This window comes from Macaca nemestrina, chromosome 4 (genome assembly GCF_043159975.1).
Source record: "Macaca nemestrina isolate mMacNem1 chromosome 4, mMacNem.hap1, whole genome shotgun sequence".
NCBI lineage: Eukaryota > Metazoa > Chordata > Mammalia > Primates > Cercopithecidae > Macaca > Macaca nemestrina.
In genome coordinates, this window is record NC_092128.1 from 102,082,071 (window position 1) to 102,100,980 (window position 18,910).

The following is an 18,910-nucleotide window of genomic DNA, read 5'->3' on the forward strand; positions in this document are numbered from 1 at the left end:
CAGAGCTGGCAGAGAGAATATCCTCACTGATTGTGTAAGGCCTGGAGGCTGAGGTCAAGTATGTCATTCATTATAAGATGGAAGTTTGGGGACGTACAAATAAAGCAGCACGTTTACCTAAAAATTCAACAATTTCTCCAGTGTTACATTTGAAAAAGCAGTCGCTAACTTAAAATTTGTCATTATGATACAGAAGCAGCAATTTGAGTACTATCAGCTACTTGATAGCTTCTTGTTTCCTCCACAGTGCAAACTCTCCCATTCTAAATGAAACTCACTTTCGGCCAAGGTCAGTGAAGGAGTGAGATTATTTTGGGGATCTTATTTTTCTGTAATACGTTTTCTGTAATATGTTATTGTTTTCTTCAAAGCTTTTGGTCCTTTATTGAATCTGATATTTCATGAATGTTGTTAAGCATAATTTTGGAGTTTTTCCTTCTTGTGAAATTTTGCACTGTCAGTGTTGATGCTGTTATTATCATTCATGCTCACAAGATACAAGGCACTGCTGAAGAGATTTATTTGTTTCCTTGAAAGACCCAAAACCTATGTGAAGCTAAATAAGTACAATTTCAGTGAGATTTTTAAATGTTATCTTGTTTAATGTTATGAATTCTAGTATACCAAACAATTCTCCAAAGGTTAGGAATATAATTCAATCTGCGTTATTTTGTCTTGTATTATTATTGAAATTTTTATAATTTGCTACCAGTGGATATTCCTAAAGTTAACTGGCTAAAATATTGACTGTTAATATAGATTTAACTATTTTTTCCTTTAATTTTTAAGCTATTGAAAGGTTTGTTTTTAACATAAAATTGACAGCCATCATTATTATTAATTTTTGTAGTAATTTAAAATTGCAACAATAACTGTATATATTTATACCTGACAGAATTTGAATATATAAAGCAGGTAAGAAAATTATGCTGCCAGTAGTGTCTAGAATGCTCACCTATACTTGAAAGAAAATATTTACATTTGTAATAAATCTGAATGGTTTGCCTTTTGCAAACAGATTAGAAATGATGTACATGTCATGTGATCAGTGATTATGCATAAGTTTAGGGATCCTAGAAATGCTACTGAAGTAAGTGTTTGGCTATTTGGTCATTTCTCTAAACCTGAAGAATAAACAAATTCAAATTAAAGCATATGTCATGGAAGTAATTGCATCAGAAAGTGTGGTTTGAAACCTCACTTTGCTATTTTAGTTTGATATTTGTTAATTCACCACCTACTATGTGCCAAAAATCCAGTTAAATTCTAGAGATACATAAATGAGTAAGAGAACGGCCCTTGTTTTCATGGTGCTTATAGTCTGTGGAGACCGAACAATTTCTGTTGCTGCGCTAAGCTGCTGTGTCCTGCTCTTACTCTGCTAGTTTTACAGGATGTTCATGAAGGTCAAGTTAAATAATGGGGGCAGCTGATACTTTTTGCGCCAGGTGTGTAATATACTCATAAATATTTTAATTGCCCCAGCCATCGTATAGGGTATGTAGTATACTCATAGGAACATACTTGGGGTCCAGTGCTTGGCTTTGAGTCCTGGCTGGCTGTTTGGCTTTGGACATGCAACTTAATCTCTCTGGTCTTCAATTTACCATAAAATTGTGACTACTATATTACTTCCTTCATTGACAATTAAATTAAATAATGAATGTATAGAATTCAGCATAGAATCTAGCATATAGTAAGTATTCCACTGAGGTTAAGTTGCTAAAATTCAGTAGAGTGTATCCCCAGTTCAGAAATAAGGGAATGCAGAAAGGTTCTATAGTTTACGTAAGGCCACACAAGTTGCAGAAATAGGACTGAGCCAAGCAAATCTGTTGCCAAAGCCCTCATTTTTCTCCAATATTTGGGTCTCAAAAATAATTTTGTAGATATAACTGTTGGATAAATTTGAAGGCTATTTACTGGGTGTGCCCTCAAGTCTAATTTCTTTGCTCTCCATCCACATCCCAGACCATCAAAGCGAATCTGCAGAGTGTACATGTGGTCTGATGACTGACATGGCCACTTGCGTCCCAGCTGCTTTGCCATGGAGAGGGAAGCATTTCACCAAACTGAGACAGGGAGCTTGGCTCAGGTGGGCGAGCCAGGTTCATGTATGACTGTGAAGCTGGATCGTTCATCTGACTGTAGGCATTCTGGCCTTCTTTCTCCCTTTCACTGAGCCAAGCCCAGCAGCTGAACTCATTGTGTCTGATTTGTTTGTGTGTGTGTGTTTTAAGTTAGTTTGCAGAATTACTCTCCTATGATGGCACAGAAATCACAAGGATCTGACAACCTTCAAGAAGGCAAGGAAAAGAGCAAGAGAGACATCCTGAAGTGCACCAAGAGCATGTGGGCTCCACTGGATGAGCGGCTACCCCCTGGCCCTGAGGAGGAAAGCCAGGGTCCCACCATCCCCATGCTGGGTGAGAAGGACCCTCAGGCCTATTTGAAAGCATTCCTCTGTGAGTGGTGAGGGATGTGGGAGCTTTTGGCCAGGGGCAGGTGATTTTGGAACAAAAGTATTTGGCTTTGAATATACCAGTGTTCCTGGCATGATGCCAAAAACATTTATGAAATGGGCACTTCTGACTTCTGCTATAGACATTCAGAACACAGACCTCCTTGAAAGAAGTGGACCAATTAATGAATGAACTCTGCTCCTTTCCACTCCAGATATCCCTCCTCTTAAGTTCCCAGGACTTTGAAGCTGTTTAGGGTCTGGGCATGAGGCTTCTTTCAGGTCATCAAACATTTTATTGAAAAACTCTGATCTGTTGGGTCCTGCAGGAGGCATTGACAAAAATTTTAATCATTTAAAGAGTAATAAGTAAGAAAATACTTCCAGCACCCCCCTGCCCCCATTATGTAACTGTTGAATGGTTTTTCTTCTTTGCCCATCACCCAATTCATTCTAACTTCACAGCAGTTCAAGTGAAGAGCAATATGGACCTCCTGTGTCCACCTGGCTTTTATGGTTCACCTGATACCTTGTGAGGGGGATAATTCAGGCACCTCACTATTTGACAGCATAAAGTCAAACAAAATTAGCCCAGAGTACACAGTTGCCAAGCAGAATGGGAACAAATATTTAACAGGAAATGCTGCTTTACATCCACTCCTTTTTGCCTGTTGACTATTTGTTAAGCCAATGATAAAGATCCACCTTAAAAGACCAGTGCCTTTTTAACACAGGGTGCCTTTGGCAATCCAGGGACTCTAGTGCAATTTGTCCCTGGAATGAATGCAAATTTGGTTTCTAACCTGGCAGAGAACTCCTTGCAAATAACCATCACTGGCTGGCTGCCTTAGGTAAATGTCGTGATTCAATAAGGAGAGGCTCTGTGGTGATTTATATCCAACAACAGAAAGACAAAAGTCTCTTATGCTTTCTTACCCTTTGTATTCACACCAGGTACTTTAAAAATTATTCTAACACCTCTTGCTCTTCAGTGGTTTATTTTTCTTCTCTCTCACATCTTCTTTCTTTTTTTTAAGTTACAGTCTTTTGACAAGTTTACACTTCATTCTCAGGAAAGGCTGATCATGGAAAACAGGAGGTTTTGCCTTCAGGAAAAAAAAATGAATATGCTTATGGAAGGAAACATGTGACTAAATATGTGGGAAATAGAGCAATTGAGTGGTGGCTGAGTAAACAGGGTAGCGTCCTTTTAGCTGGTTGTGCTTTGACTAACTGATCTGTTCTTTCTTACTTGTAGAAAATTCCAAGCAAGAAAGTATTCAGCAGTGGCTGGACTCTGGATTCTTGTAAGTCTTTGTGTGTGTGTGTGTGTGTGTGTGTGTGTGCCTTATACATTTCTCTTGCAAAGATCCATGAAAACAGTGAGTGTAACTCTGCCTGGGCAAGGTGGGGGATGTGTAGGGATTTTCATTTTAATTGTAATTGAAGTATTACCCTATTCTTGTCAAAACTATGTATCAGCTTAAAACTACAAAATAAAATACTACTTTAGTCCCTGACTGTTTATTGGTTTCTGAAAGTCCTCTCTTACTAAAACCTAACTCTGCATTTGCTCTCATCTGTTTAATTAAAAAGTAATTTAGTATAATTTATTTACACACATTGTTTGACTCACAATACTTTTGTTTCTTTACAGTGTCTCTGCAAATGAAAACTTTCAACGAGTCATTGACCGCACTGGTAAGACAAGAGAAGCAGTTATGCTTTGCGAAGTTGAGTAGGAGATATATTAAAATATCTATGTGAATAAATCTTCTTAAAATGAGAATTATCAGAGGCTTCTAGAAATGATCGGCCCTCAAAAACTACCCAGTTCAATCCCTTCACTTGACATACAACTGCGACAAAAATGATAGGTGCTTCCCCAGCAGCAGGTTAAGGGCTGAACCCAGGCCTTTGCCATATCATCGACAGCTCAGATGATAGCATAAACTCACTGGGTTCTATGAAGACATTTGCAAGGATGTAATTATGAAAATGAAATTGTTTCATTTTCCCCATCCTGTATTATACTTTTATTTCTGAATCTAGTTTTTTTTTCTATTCTTTGGTCTCAAAATTGCACTTACATTCCCTCTTTCTAATAATGCACTTGTTTGCGAGAAGAATAGATGTCTGAATTCTAAAGCAAACAGTACAAGTATTTTTGAAGGAGAAAATGTATCACACTTGTTTCACTGAGGTTTGATAAAAGCATTATAAAAAGAAAAAGAAATTTAATTACAGGACTCACAGTTTCCACCTTCATTAAATGCAATACCTTATTTTATAGAATCTAAGACCCTTCAATTATAAAATGCATTCATATTTTAGGAAAAAAAAACCTGGCAATTACAAATAAAAGGCAATATTGACTGTAAGACTTGTCTTGATTTCACAAGTGTTAAAAATGTGAAAAAGTATGCTTCAAAATGGATGAAATATTTTGAAGAATTTGTGTGAAAAAAATGACATAAATTAGGAACTTAATGGTTAGATGAAAAAATTATTAGTCTAATAGTCACTTACTTTGCTGGTTTTAATTATTTCACTTCCTCTACTGCAGTCTTACATTAAGATTGATGATTGGCTACAAACCAGTTTAAATTTCGAATTTTTCACTACCTTTAAAAGAAAATCTATATGTATCATTGAAATTTCCCCTTTCACAAACCTTCTTTATTTTTTCTAATATAAAAGTTTCATGATGCCAAATACTGTAAAGATTTTTGCCAATAAATCAAATGTAAGTACCTCTCTGCTCATAATAGTTCAGACTCAAGGAAAAGCAAAAACTTAAGAAATATAGCCAGCATTTCATATCCCCCTGGTGTTTTCTCTTGCCCCGGTTGTGGTGAGAGGCCTGGCACTGGTACTAGGGTCACCAGTAACTATACTAAAAGCTTCACTTCCCAGAAATTAAGGACAAATCATAGCCCTTCCTCTTCTGAACCAAGTCAATGAACTGGAAAGGCACAGACATGAAGTAAAGACCTGGAGGAAAATTGGGATAGTGATATGACTCTGAGATCAGAAACACAGTCTCGATTTGCCAGGTCCTTTATCTTCAGCAAGCTTTTTAATAATAATGGAATAGCTTCTTACACGTTTAATTGAGCCTTTGCTTGTACAAGGCCCTTTCTCATCGATCATATTTTAAACTCCATGGCCCGTGTGGTAGCATGGTTGGTTTTGTCTTTTTGTTTTTTGCAGATGAGGAATTTGGGGCACAGAATGGTCAAGTGCCGTGATTGTTGGTCACAGCTGGTTAGAGGCAGGTGGAGGAATGGAGGCCCAGCCTTCTATTAATATCAGCCCCGCTGCGTGCTGACTTCAGCCATGATGAGAGAGCTGCACTGAGCTTGAGGGAGAAGAGAGACACACTGAGAAGGGTGGATGCTAGAACAGTACCAGAAACTGGGGGCCCGAAGGTCATGGCAAGGGTGAAAGGGAGAAAAACTGTGGAGATGAAAAGGACCCAAAGAGGAGGAAGAAAAGAAGTCACTATCGGAGGGAAAATCCTGTCAAAACTCATAAAATACTGATAAGATATAGAGTGACACATGAATTTCCTAGGGCAGCAGTAACAAATTATCACAAACTTGTTGCTTTTAAGCACCAAGTTCTGTTGTTTTAACAACAGAAATGTATTCTCTCACAGTTATTGAGTCTGGAAGCCCAAAATCAAGGTGTCACCAAGACTGATCTCCCTCTGAAAGTTCTAGGGAAGAATCCCTCCTGGTTTCTTTCTAGTTTCTGGTGGCCTCTGGCAATCCTCAGTGTCCGTTGGCTTGCAGCTACATAACTCCTTTCTATGACTTCATCTCTACATGGCCTCTTCTCTGTGTGTGTCTTTTTCTCTTCTTATAAGGACAGCAGTCATTGGATTAAGGATACGATGTAATCCAGTATGATCTCATCTTAACTAATTAACTATGCACAAAGACCCTATTTCCAAATAACAGCACATTCTGAGGTTCCAGGTGGACATGAAATTCCAGGGGACTCTAGTCAACTAACTAGAATTCATTCTAAGGCTGGTTTCCTTATTACTCACTTCTGAGGCTTTGTACACTAAGGTAGCAGCAAGATCTAAGTGTCTTCATCTTACAGGTGACCCAATGCCTCCCATAGAAAGCATTCTAGTGAGTCTTCAGCCCTTGGCCTGGGCCCAAATAACATAGATAGTTGGGATAAGGCTTCAGTGGTCCTGTTCCTGATTTCCTCCTGGGTTCTGTGATGGCCAACATGGGGCTTGGCCTTTTATGGTGACTCTCTGGCTGTCATGCTCATCTGCAGCTACCTAAAATCTCAAATCTCATTTTTATTAAGCAGGAATCTGGTTGGCCCATTTTGTATCTTGTTTGCCACCATTAAGCCAGGTAAAGCCCTTGGCACTTCAGCCTCTTAATCAGTAGAACTGGGAGGGGAAGAAAATTAATGCATATTGAGGATGTACATGCTAGATACTATACATATATTATCTTGCTTACCAGACCACCTTTGAGGTAAATATTACATGGAGGAAAATGAGGCTCAGAAAGGTAAAGTAACTTAACAAAAGCCATCCAGTTAGTAGGTATGGGAGTTGAGATTTCAACTTAGATCTCTCTGTCTGTACAGTCATGCTTCTCCTCTAGAAGACTAATGACATTTACTACACATGTTATGCATGGAAACACCTGGGAGGAAAGCCCCGTGCTGTGGTTTCAGTGTCCCCTCCAAAACTCATGTTGAAACTTAATCACCATTGTGACAGTATTGAAAAGTGAGACTTTTGATATGTAATTAGGTTGTGAGGACTCTGCCTTTATGAATGGGTTAATGCCCTTATCCTGGAGTGAGTTATTTATCACAGTATTGGGTTAATTATCACGGGAGTGGGCTCCTGATAAAAGGATGGGTTTGGTCCCCATTTTCTCTCTCTTGTGTGCTTGCTTATCCTCTGCCTTCCACCATGGAATTACACAGCAAGAAGGCCCTCACCAGATGCAGCCACTTGATCTTGGACTTCCCAGCCTCCACAGCTGTGAGTCAAATAAACTTCTTTTCTTTATGAATTACTCAGTCTGCGCTATTGTGTTATAGCAGCAGAAAATAGACTAAGACACCCTGTATACACATCCCTGTTGAAAAAGTCAAAGCATGGGCAATGTGGGTGAGTCACTGGCATTTCTCCCTCCAGGCCTTCTGATTCTTATGCATCAGCCTTTTGGGACCACAACAAAGTCCTCTGGAGTTCAATTGTTTTGATGTGGTACAATACCAACTTTTTTTTTTATGTCAGTCAAGTGTCTAGATTCACGGCTTTAAAAAGATACATAAAGTTGGTCAAAGGGTATAAACTTGCAGTTATAAGATGACTAGGTTCTAGAGACCTTAAGTACAGCATGATGACTGTGTTAGAATAATGTAGTTTGTACTTAAAATTGTCTGAAAGAGTAGATCTTGAGTATATTCTCACCTCAAAAGGAGGTATTTTTCACCCCCAATAAAAGATAGAGATGATTTGAATTCAAGTCTGTCTGATTTAAAAGTTCCTGCTCTTTTAACCAGAAACTAGCATACCTCCAATGACTGTAGACTGGTGTAAATCAACTGTCATTAAGTTTATCTCTAACTTTTCCTTACTTCTGTGAGCCAATTTTGGGTGGCAGAAAAGAATGCTCTCTAAATTGTCTCAAAAAAAAAAAAAAAAAAAAAGAATGCTCTCTAAATTTAAGGTTTTAATGCCACTAAAATATAGAGGCACACAGAGTAGATTTTAATTCAAAGAAAAATTACTACGAAGAAACAGTTCTAATAGTAAGAAAGAAGTATAAAGCTATGCTGAAATTAACCTATAAATAACTCCTAAAACTAAAATTTGCCTCAATTTTCACAAGTCCGTAGGTACAAATTCGGTTACAATAACATTGGTACCTAAAATTTGCTGGATTATTGCCCCTTTCTTGGTGACACAAGGTCTATCTGCAAAATATCTCCCCATAAGTATTTCTGGGAGTTATTAGCTATCTCAAATATTTTCATAAATGAGCTCCTTTCCACTGCCCCTGCTACTACTCCAATAGAATCCTCTTGGTATCACCACATAGATAAGTCATTTCAATACTTTCTGAGCATCATGTTCTTCTTCTGCTCCTCTGGGAACCACCATCATTGCCTTTGAGCTTTTATGGTGCTCTATTTATTGCAGAATTTGTATGGAAACACTCATATTCCGTGGCCAAACAGTTGCCCACGCCTGTAATCCCAGCACTTTGGGAAGTCGAGGTGGGCAGATCACTTGAGGCTAGGAGTTCGCAACCAGCCTGGCCAACATGGCAAAAACCTGTCTCTACTAAAAATACAAAAAAAAAAAAAAAAAAATTAGCCTGGTATGGTGGTGCACACCTGTAGTCCCAGCTACTCAGGAGGCTGAGGCAGGAGAATTGCTTGAACCCTGGAGGTATAAGTTGCAGTGAGCAGAGATTGTGCTACTGCACTCCAACCTGGGCAAAGGAGCGAGACTCTGTCTCAAAAAAAAAGAAATACTCATATCCATTATACTACACGACTATCATCTGGAGATTCAGGCAGCATTACTAGTATTTCATGTCATATAAAACCCATGATGAAAGTAATTTTTCAACTTCTTCCTACAGGCCATATCTCTCCTTGAGCCTTAGACTTAGGCTGGAGACTGGAGACTGAAGAACAAACATGACATCAGCTCTATTTCCTTGCCCACAGGAACACAAAATTTCCGACAGAACCCCTTTTATTCCTCTCTTCAGTATTTAGCAAATATGTGTTGATTACCTCCTATAAATGAGGCATTCAGTTAGGACTGAGAATGCTAAAGAAAATAGATGCAATGGTGATAGAGGCAATATACAAATAAATACAAATGTAATATGCTAGGAGGATGGATGATAAGGAAAGGCATCTCAAATAAGGTTACCTTTCAGCAGCTACCTGAAAGAAGTGAAGGAGGGGAACATTTGTTATCTGGGGATGAGCCGTTTCAGGCAAATAAGATGGCATATGCAAAGCCAGGAGGCAGGAGTATGTCCTCTGTGTTCTGGGAATAGCAAGGTGTGCCTGAATGGTTGCAGTTAAGTGAGAAAAGATGCGAGTAGAGGGCTAGGGGTCAAAGAATTATCCAGAAGCCAAATCATTTAGGACTATGTATATCCCTGTAAGTATTTTGACTCTTATTCAGTGTCACAAGGGAACCCTTCAAAGTGTTACAAATACGTGGTATTATCTTGGTTCTTTTAAAAAGAACAACTTTAGCTGCTGTTCACAGAGTTGGCTATGGGAGGAGGAGGTTGGAAAGGGTTGAAGCAGGGATTCCAATTCAGAGGCTAATACAGTAATCCAGAGGAGAGAGGATAGGGCTATACGAGGCGAGTAGCAATTGTTGTAGAAATGTTGGATTCTGGTTATGTTTGAAATGTAGATAGGGCAGCATGTGCTGGTGAAATGAATGTGGGATATCAAAGAAAGAAAGAACTCAAAGATGACTGCAAAAAATATTGCCCAAGCATCTGGAAGAATGAGTGGCAATTTATTGGGATGGGAAAAACAATAGAAGGGTAGGGCTTTGCTTCGGAGATAGGAAATTCAATTTTAGGCTTGTTGTGATTCAAATGTGATTCAAATAGATATCCAAGAAGATACTATTGAGTAGGTAGTTGGAAATACAAATCTGGAGTACAGAGGAAAGGTCCAGGAATAGATATATACATTTGGGACTAGTTGATGGGTAGATGTGTTTAGAGACAGAAGACCACACAAGTACCTACAGACAAAGAGGAGGCCAGGAAGATGCGAAGCCAGCAAATGAGAAGAGATAGGTAATGAGGTAAGAAGACAACCAAAAGAGAAGAGTCTGAAAGCAAGTGAAATCAGTGTGTCACGGTAGGAGCGATCAATCCTATCAGCTATTGTTAATTGATTATGTATGAGCAGGAATGACACCGTAATCTTGAGAAGAGTTATTTCAGAGGAAAGGTGGGAAGAAGATTGTATAGCTTTCAAGTGGGAATGGTAGTAGAAGAATTGGAGACAGAAAACAGAAAACTGCTTTGAGGAGTTAAGAGGTGAATGGGAGCGGTTAATTGAAATAACAACTGAAAGAAAAGTGAAGGCAGAGAAGATTTTCTCTTCAGGAGATGAAGCTGTTGCAGCCAGGTGTGATGGGAATGATTGCTGGCTGAGATGTACTGAGGCATATGGTACCTTCCCCTGGCCTTCCTGAAGCTGTGGGCAGAGACTGGACCTGTTGTTCTGAGACTTCTCCTCTTGGGGTATCGAAATCTCTTCCAATAAAATATTGCTTACCCAAGCTCATTTGCTGATAGAAATGATTTGAGTTTCTCCCTTTAGCGATGACAGATGCCTTCCTGTGCCCCTTCTTTCTATATGAATTTCAATAACTGCAAAATGTTGGACAACTGCCCTTGCTGCTTACATTCTGAGTCTCGCTGAAGCACTTCCCAAAGGATGGACTCTCATCTTCTGCTCTGTCTTCTGGCAAACGTTAGGGCATCTTAGCTGAGTGGTCTGACAGTCTCATCTCCAGGGCGTTGTCTGTTCAGGGCACCTGGATGACTTACAGGGAAGTGCCTCATGGGCATCCTTCAACTTCTTTCTCTTTTCCCTTTCCAAGAACTACCACCTCTGTGGGCAGATTAACTCTTCTTCGTGGTCACCAACTACACAAGCAAACATATCTGAGTTTCAGTTTGGGCTGAATATGGATCCACAGACCTTCCTATAACCATAAACACAAGACAGAACATTCAGAGTCTTTTTTAGGTCAATAGTGGTGTTAAAGAGCCCATGATTATGGATGTTAAGGTCCCTCTTCCCAGGCTGCAAATTCATTCTTAATCTCGGATTCCATATTAAAGCTTTGTATTTAAAAAAAAGAAAAAGAAAAAGAAAAAAGCCTGGAGAGAGTATCTGGTTCATAGCACTCTTTCCCACCATCAGCAAACAAACTAAACATCAGTGCTATCTGGCTGAGATATGCATTGTCATTATAATGCCAGGATTATGATGCGAGTGAGAGTGCATTGTCATTATAATGCAAGGATAAGACACATACAATGAGTGCACATTTTAACATGTAGGTTTATATAATTAGCACTTGTTTAACAACACATCCAAGCATAACTGTGAGTGAAAAGACTAGAAGTAACTCCTACAGCAAAAAGACAGTTTCTGTCAAAGATATGCTTGGTGCCAGTTACTACTTGATAGGTGGTTAATTCGTTTGTCTATTTTATATTTAGTTATTTCTTCTCCCATTCCCAGAGAGGTCCCAGAAGAATAAACTCATTTCTTTTCAAAAGGAACTTGTTTCAGAATAGGAACTTATAAAATAAAAAAATCTAAATTTTCTGGTCTGTATTATAAGAAAAAGTCAAAGTAAATCCAAGTAAACATAATAGATGTTCCCATACTGCTTGTCAGGTGACAATATTCATAACAACGATCTGTTTTAGGTAAAGGGAACAACGATGTAAAATATATGACTCTTGCTCTCCAGAATGTCACTCAAACTGTCCGGGATCTTTATAATTCAAATGTAACCTACACCAACTTTTCTACAAGACCCTCTAGTCTTATTCTTTCTCATTATATTCCTAGTTCTTTATCTTTCTTCACCCAGTTTCTCCTGTCTTAAAGTCTTTCCTGTTGTGTTCTCCTCTCCTTCTTTTGAGACCTGACCCAGGTACCATATTCTCTATAAGACCCTTCCTGACTTCTGCACTGATATTGAATCTTTCTTCTGAAAACCACTAACATGCGTTTTGGGTTCTACCCACGTGGCTCTTGGCCAGTGCTGCCTCAAATTGTTAGGGATATCATCCATTTCACTGACAAAATTATAAACCCCACTGAGACAGAATCATCTGTAAATTACCTGAGATCCCCAAAGTTAGTTGACAAAAGGATCTCAATAAAACATAATGAAGATGTTGTCAGGCTGGGAAGTCTTCTCAAAAGAGGTGAGACTGAAACTAGTAAATGAAAGAGGGATATGGTGTTTAAAAAACAAAGAAGCAAAGCAAGGAAAATTAATTTGCTGGAAGCAATAGAGTTTGAACAAAGGCACAGAAATGAGAAGAAAGCTAAATATGTGCAGAAAAACACATGGAAGGTGATCAGATGAAAGAAATGGTTTCATGCTAGGGAGCAATGGTAGAAATTTTTCCGTTAGATAGGATGAGGTCACATTATAAATGTTTTAAAATCCAGAAAGAGGGAATAACACTTGATAGCTTAGGGCTGAGATGACACTGGAGTGTCATCTCAGGTTCTGGTTCAAATAGAAAGGTAGTTGTACTTGTGGTCTGAGCTGAGCAGGATTTTGACACTATATCTTTGTTTACCTGAAAAGGTCATGAATAATTTGTGATAAAAATTAATTTGTGATAACTGTCACAGGTGTGGTGTTGAGGGAGTTGAAGCAAGCATGTTACATATTTGCCAGCTCTATTATAGTGAGTCCTGAACTCACTGTAATGAGAAGAGGAATGACAGAGGCAGTGTTTATCCTGGCAGTGGGGAGAGGGAACACGTTGGGAAGAAGTTATGATGAACTCAGGCTTGAGGTGACAAGGGTTTACAATAGGGGGCAGCAGTGGAATGGGGAGGAAGGGTCAACGATATCTGGAAATAAACAGACAAGTGGGTGAAAAAGAGCAAAGTACTCCAATAGGCTTTAAAGTATTGAGCATGAGTGGCAGCAGAGTGTAAGATACTTTCTTTTAAATAAGAATATAGATTAATAATTTGACAACTGAGACAAGTGCTGCTGACTGCCTCTACTAAGTGTCCTAGTCATGCAGGAGTTAAATCTACAGAAAGCTGTAGAATGCTATTATTTTAGAGCCCTGCAAACATGTAATTTGATTAGTCTATTGGACGATATTCCAAAGAACCAAATGTCTTCCATGAATCAGTCAGAAATGCTTAGGAAAACCAAAATAAAAAATGCTTTCTAAGCCAATAAAGGTGCTAATTAGTGCCTTCTGCATATCTAACTACATCTTCTCCAGTAATACATTTTGCAGGGTTAAGTGCGGTGTCTGCTGCTTCAGATGGCAGAAGTCCACCTAACAGTGGGGAGGGTGGCTGGAGACTGAAGTATCTAAAAGTGAGTTAAAACTGACATTTTAACCCATGGAAGGAGATGTATCCAATAGATTGGGAAAAAAATTTTTCTCACTATAATTTTTCCCCAAACCAACCCGTAGGAAGCTTGGGGATAGTAGGACTTAGTGTTTGTTTTTTAGTTTCTCCCTCCCCAAACACTCTTAGAGAGTAAAATCTGGTTTAAAAAAACCTAACAAGGGTATCCTGGAGGGGAAAAAATAGAGAAAATATCAAAACCAAGCAACTAGAGAAGCAAGTGTAGAATTGAGGAAGGCCTAGTGAGCGGTCTTGTGTTGGGCCTACAGGTACACATGTGTCCTACCTGGGGCAGTCTGAAGCCTGGTGCCTGCAGAAACCTGGGAAAATCCGGGTAACAGGAGTAATTTGTCTGTCCTGTGATGGCATTTCCTAGGCGTGAGCTTCCCGCTCTGATCAGAGGTAGCAGACTCAAATGCTTCCTGGAGCCAGACAGGTAATTGCTAATGATAGAAACAAGTGGGATAGCGACTGCAGAAAATTGGAGAGCACGTTGCCTTCAACAGATTGCTGCCCTGAAGACACCTGGGCCGGGGCTGCTGGCGCTTCCAAGTTTTAAGGAAAGTCTAGCAACCACAATCCCTGTGAAAACTGGCACATTGTGAGCCACCAGCTTGCACTTCTCCATTCAAGTTCCTGGCCCTGACAAACCCAACCGTAGGCCTCAGGAAATTTACCTTACAGATTAACAAAATGAAGAAAACCAAAACAAAACAACCACCCAACATACAATGAATAATAGTTTCGTATTGCCCTGTGCAAGGCTCCCAACTGCCTGAGTCTAAATGTTGGAAAAAGCTATCCCCGTTTCCGCAATGATCAGGAAGTAAACTCACGGTAACACTGTGAAAATACCCCTTGGTCTCCTGGGACCCTGGGAGCCCGGAACGTAAAAAATGGAAATCAAAAAATAAAGCTAATCTTCAGTAATTTTATAACAATTTAAAAAATGAGGTTCATCTTGTGAGTTTAAAAAATCATATTCAGTTTCCCTTGCCTTGGTTTTCTCCAAAGTCTAAGCTCAGCAGGAGAAAAGGCTGTGTGTCTGAATGTGCTGTCTTTAGACAGACATGTGTATCATCACAAGATCAAGAACAAAAAGTAAAGCCCAGCTGTGGTGGATCACATCTGTAATCCCAGCACTTTGGGAAGCCAAGGCGGGCAGAGAACTTGAGGTCAGGAGTTCAAGACCAGCCTGGCCAACATAGTGAAACCCCGTCTCTACTAAAAATACAAAAACATTAGCTAGGCCTGGTGGCACATGCTTGTACTCTCAGCTACTAGCGAGGCTGATGCAGAAGAATCGCTTGAACCCGGGAAGCGGAGGTTGCAGTGAGCTGAGATCACGCCACTGCACTCCATCTTGGGAGACAGAGCAAGACTCCGTCTCAAAAAAAAAAAAAGTACAGGAGTCTGGTAACTGTATTTGTACATATAGAAGGGTGAGATTCCAGTGAGGGGAGTCAGACACCCGACCTGACATCCTCTATTTATTGGTGACTGCTGGGCCCCCCACAGGATGCTAGGTGTACTGTGGAAGGCAAGAAAGTCCTTCCCTCAGCTGGTTCTAAAACTGTGTAAGGCTTTCATATGTGTCATCAGACCAGAAAACACCACACTGTGACCCAAACGGGTCCACTTTGCACATTCCCTAGCAAACGTGTTACCGTTAGGGACTTTTTCTCTTGGAGAGTGCCCTTGGCTCCCTAGCAACCAGATTGCTCCTGATCAGGCGACAGGACACAGGGTTTGGTCCATGGAGTGTATCCTCTAGATCTGTGTGGGCGCTAGAATCTCTTCAAGAAGCCCTGGGTGAAGGGTTCCACATTTGGATGACTGGGTTTTCTGGATGACTCGATTTTCTGCAGGGCTAGGGTTTTTGAAAACTCAGCAAGGCTGAGCTAACTCTTCTCATCAATATCTGAAAATGGATCATTTCCTCTCTGACAGTTTGTGCAACGCACTGTGGCTACAAGGCCAGATCCCTGGCCTGATGTACATGTTTATTCACACATTCTAGGAAACCCAGAGCAATAGCAGGCAAACAAAAAAGACCAAAGCAGTGGCAAGAGTGTCAGTGCTGGCAGAATATGCAGCCAAATGTCCTAGAACCATGGAATGTTTTAGGTGAAAATGGGTGTTCAAAAACTCTCCGGAATTATCTAGATGAGCTAAACCAGGCACAAATGGAGGCCTTACTTTGTGAGTTACATGCAAAGTAGTAGATAGAAGTGCTGCTGGTAGGAAGGGGGCAGGAATAAATTTTTTAAAAATTGCTTGAAACAATAAATATTTTATCTTCCATTTAGGCAACTTATTATTTAATTCGTTGTGGCATCAAGTTATTACAATATGATCACCTAAAAATTACACTGTGCTTGCGTCTGTGACATGATTAATAAGGTAGCAAATGGGCTTTCTGTCATCTGACAGCTTCAATCAATTGGCAGTGGTTTTATGAGTTTCAGAAGCTCTGAGACGGAGTTGGGTGCAGTGAGCAAGACTGCTACAATGGATTAGCCATGCCTGATTAGCTGAATTGGGTATTGACTTGATAGTTTTCAAACTCTGGCTCCTGGAGGTGCCTCATGGGTGAGGGAAGAGCTAAGTGGAAGAGCACTACATTTAGAACAGCTCTTTTTAAGTTTATTTAAATTATTAGAATTTTGCAAAAGATTTTATATGATTGTGGAATTCCTATGATAAAACTACTGTTTTAAAACTACGAAGGTAATGGGAAAAAAAAGACTGGTGTTGTAAGTTCATTTCTGACTTGGTGCATAAGTTTGAGTCAAATATTCTATTGTAACTTACATAAATATTTGTCACCAAATGTCACATGGAAAATTGTTGAAACATCACACTTGTTTCCTAATAATGGTCATTCACTCTGATATTCCATCCTTGATAGTGGCTCCCCAGAATGTTTTATTTGAGCATTTATATATTCTCTTTGTTTTCAACTTTTCAAGTTTATACATACCCCAGCTTACCCTGTTTTTTTTTTTTTTCCAAAAAACCCACTAATGAAATTTATTCTGAAGAAAGGATAGTAAATAACTCAATCTTATGTGATAATTCCAATCAGTTGATAATGGTTTTCCTGAAGAAGGGATAAGAAAGTGACAAGATTGGTAATGATGTCTGCCATGGGAATAGCATTGGGAGTGATAGCACAGAGGCCGTATATATTCCCACTCACTATTTAAACCTTTAAAATCGATTCTCTTTCTCACCCTGCCTGACTCTTGTGATGAGAGAGAGTTACATTTTTTTGTAGAGCAGAGATATTACTGTATCTACTTTCTCACTACTTCTTTAGATTGTAGTCTTGTATTCTGAGCTTAGTTAAGAATCCACTATTGCCAGGTGTGGTGGCTCAGGCCTGTAGTCCCAGCACTTTGGGAGATGGAGGCGGGTGGATCGCTTGAGGCCAGGAGTTCCAGACCAGCCTGGCTAACATGGTGAAACCCCGTCTCCACTAAGATACAAAAAATTAGCCGGACATAGTGATACACGGCTGTAATCCCAGCTACTTAGGAGGCTGAAGCACGAGAATCACTTGAACCCGAGAGGCGGAGGTCACAGTGAGCTGAAATTGTGCCACTGCACTTCAGTCTGGGTGACAGAGCAAACTGTCTGAAAAAAAAAAAAAATCACTATTTACTTGCAAGTCAGCAATACATCTTCAGTCTTTATCCTTCTAGACCAATCTTCTTTTTCCATTTAACAGGGTCACTAAGCCTTTTGAAAATCTTCTGAAAACGATGGGTATTCTTATCTCCACCCCCAAAACTTGGCATTTAGAGACAAATTCACAGATACTTGTGGTCTATTCATAGACCCTCTACTCAGACAAGAACCCTAGCCCTTTATTCTCTTCAGTATTATTTCATATGTTTAAATCATTCAGGATTGCTTTTCCAAAATTTCTCCTAACCTCTATTATCTTTCTTATGGTAAAAATCTTTATGTTCTCATAGAAATACAGCATGGCAACACTTCCCAGTTTCACACATGTCACACATTTGCACCCAGGAGAGCAACAAGTAAGCAGAAATAAGAACACTGGTGAACTTTCTGAGGAATTTGCCCATATTCTAAGCATTTTCTTCTGCAGGTGTCAGCTACATGTTATATCATGATACAGGGTCTGAATCTTGCAAAGTCTCCTGAATAAGCCTCTCTGATAACCAATATTTATTTCCTCTATTCTGTCTTCAGCACCACTATCAGGCAAATGAACATTCAGCATCATCTTTCTCACATTTACTTGTTTGCTCAAAAACCTTTTGTGGTTTTCATGTCCTGATACATACATATAGACTCCTCTTTCTGTCTTTCAAATAAGCTATAAAATGCTCTGTTGGCAGTGTGGTGTTACAGAAACAACAACAACAAGCTAAAATAAGTTGCAGCATCCTACTAGCCATGAGAAATTTATTTACTCTCTCTCAGCCTCAGTTTTCCTCTGTGTTAAGTGGAGATCAATAATATCTATTTCAGGGATTTGCTGTGAGAATTACAAGAGATTGTGAGTGTAATATGCTTAGCACATTGCCTCGCACTAAGTTAGTACTAAATAAATAGTCAATGTTATTGCTGCAATCAATAATAAAGGTAAGAATAAATTCCTAGATGCACTACTGGACTGTATGACCATGGGCTCATTACTAAACTTCTGTGAATCTCAGTTTCTAATCTGAAAAATGAGGATAGGTTCTAATTATAAGGCTATTGGAAGGATTCGATGATACAAATGAAGGGAATATGCTTAATACATGCTGGGCCCTTTGTGTATTATTTTTTGCCTGTCCCCACACTTGCTTCACAACTTCCTGTACCATGAGAGAGCATCCCGAAATGCCCTATGAGCTAATCAGACTACCCCTAGCACTCTGCTTTGCACTTGCTATAGACATTTTTTCTCTTTAAGGGTGATACCTCTTTTAAGGGCAATGCCTCTTTTCCAGCCATCAAATTCTCCCATTATTAAAAATCCAAGACAAGCACCACTTCCTCCATTAAACCTTTGCTAAATACTCCATTTAGCACTGACTTCCCTCTCCATTGAGCCAGTCCATTTCTTCACGTGTTTGTCATACAATGTGGTCATTGATTTCATTCTGTCTATTCACTACAGAGATGCCTTGTATTTCATGCCTATATAACCTTGGATATGGAAATTCAATTCTACCTTGGTTTCATTTGGGGTTGAGAAAATCTTCCACAAGATAAAACAAAATAAAGTTCCCCTCT

At 39.5% G+C, this 18,910-nt stretch overlaps 1 protein-coding gene across 1 annotated transcript in view; it reads left to right on the plus strand.

Annotated features, from left to right (window-relative positions):
- Window positions 1-2,245: 2,245 nt before the first annotated feature.
- Window positions 2,246-18,910, plus strand: part of ITPRID1 (ITPR interacting domain containing 1) — a 95,715-nt gene continuing 79,050 nt past the window's right edge. Inside the window, exons 1-3 of the mRNA XM_024790826.2 lie at window positions 2,246-2,426; window positions 3,720-3,768; window positions 4,119-4,162. Of these exons, the coding sequence (XP_024646594.2) occupies window positions 2,264-2,426; window positions 3,720-3,768; window positions 4,119-4,162 (256 nt within the window). The 5' untranslated portion in view covers window positions 2,246-2,263. The remainder of the gene's footprint in view (window positions 2,427-3,719; window positions 3,769-4,118; window positions 4,163-18,910) is intronic.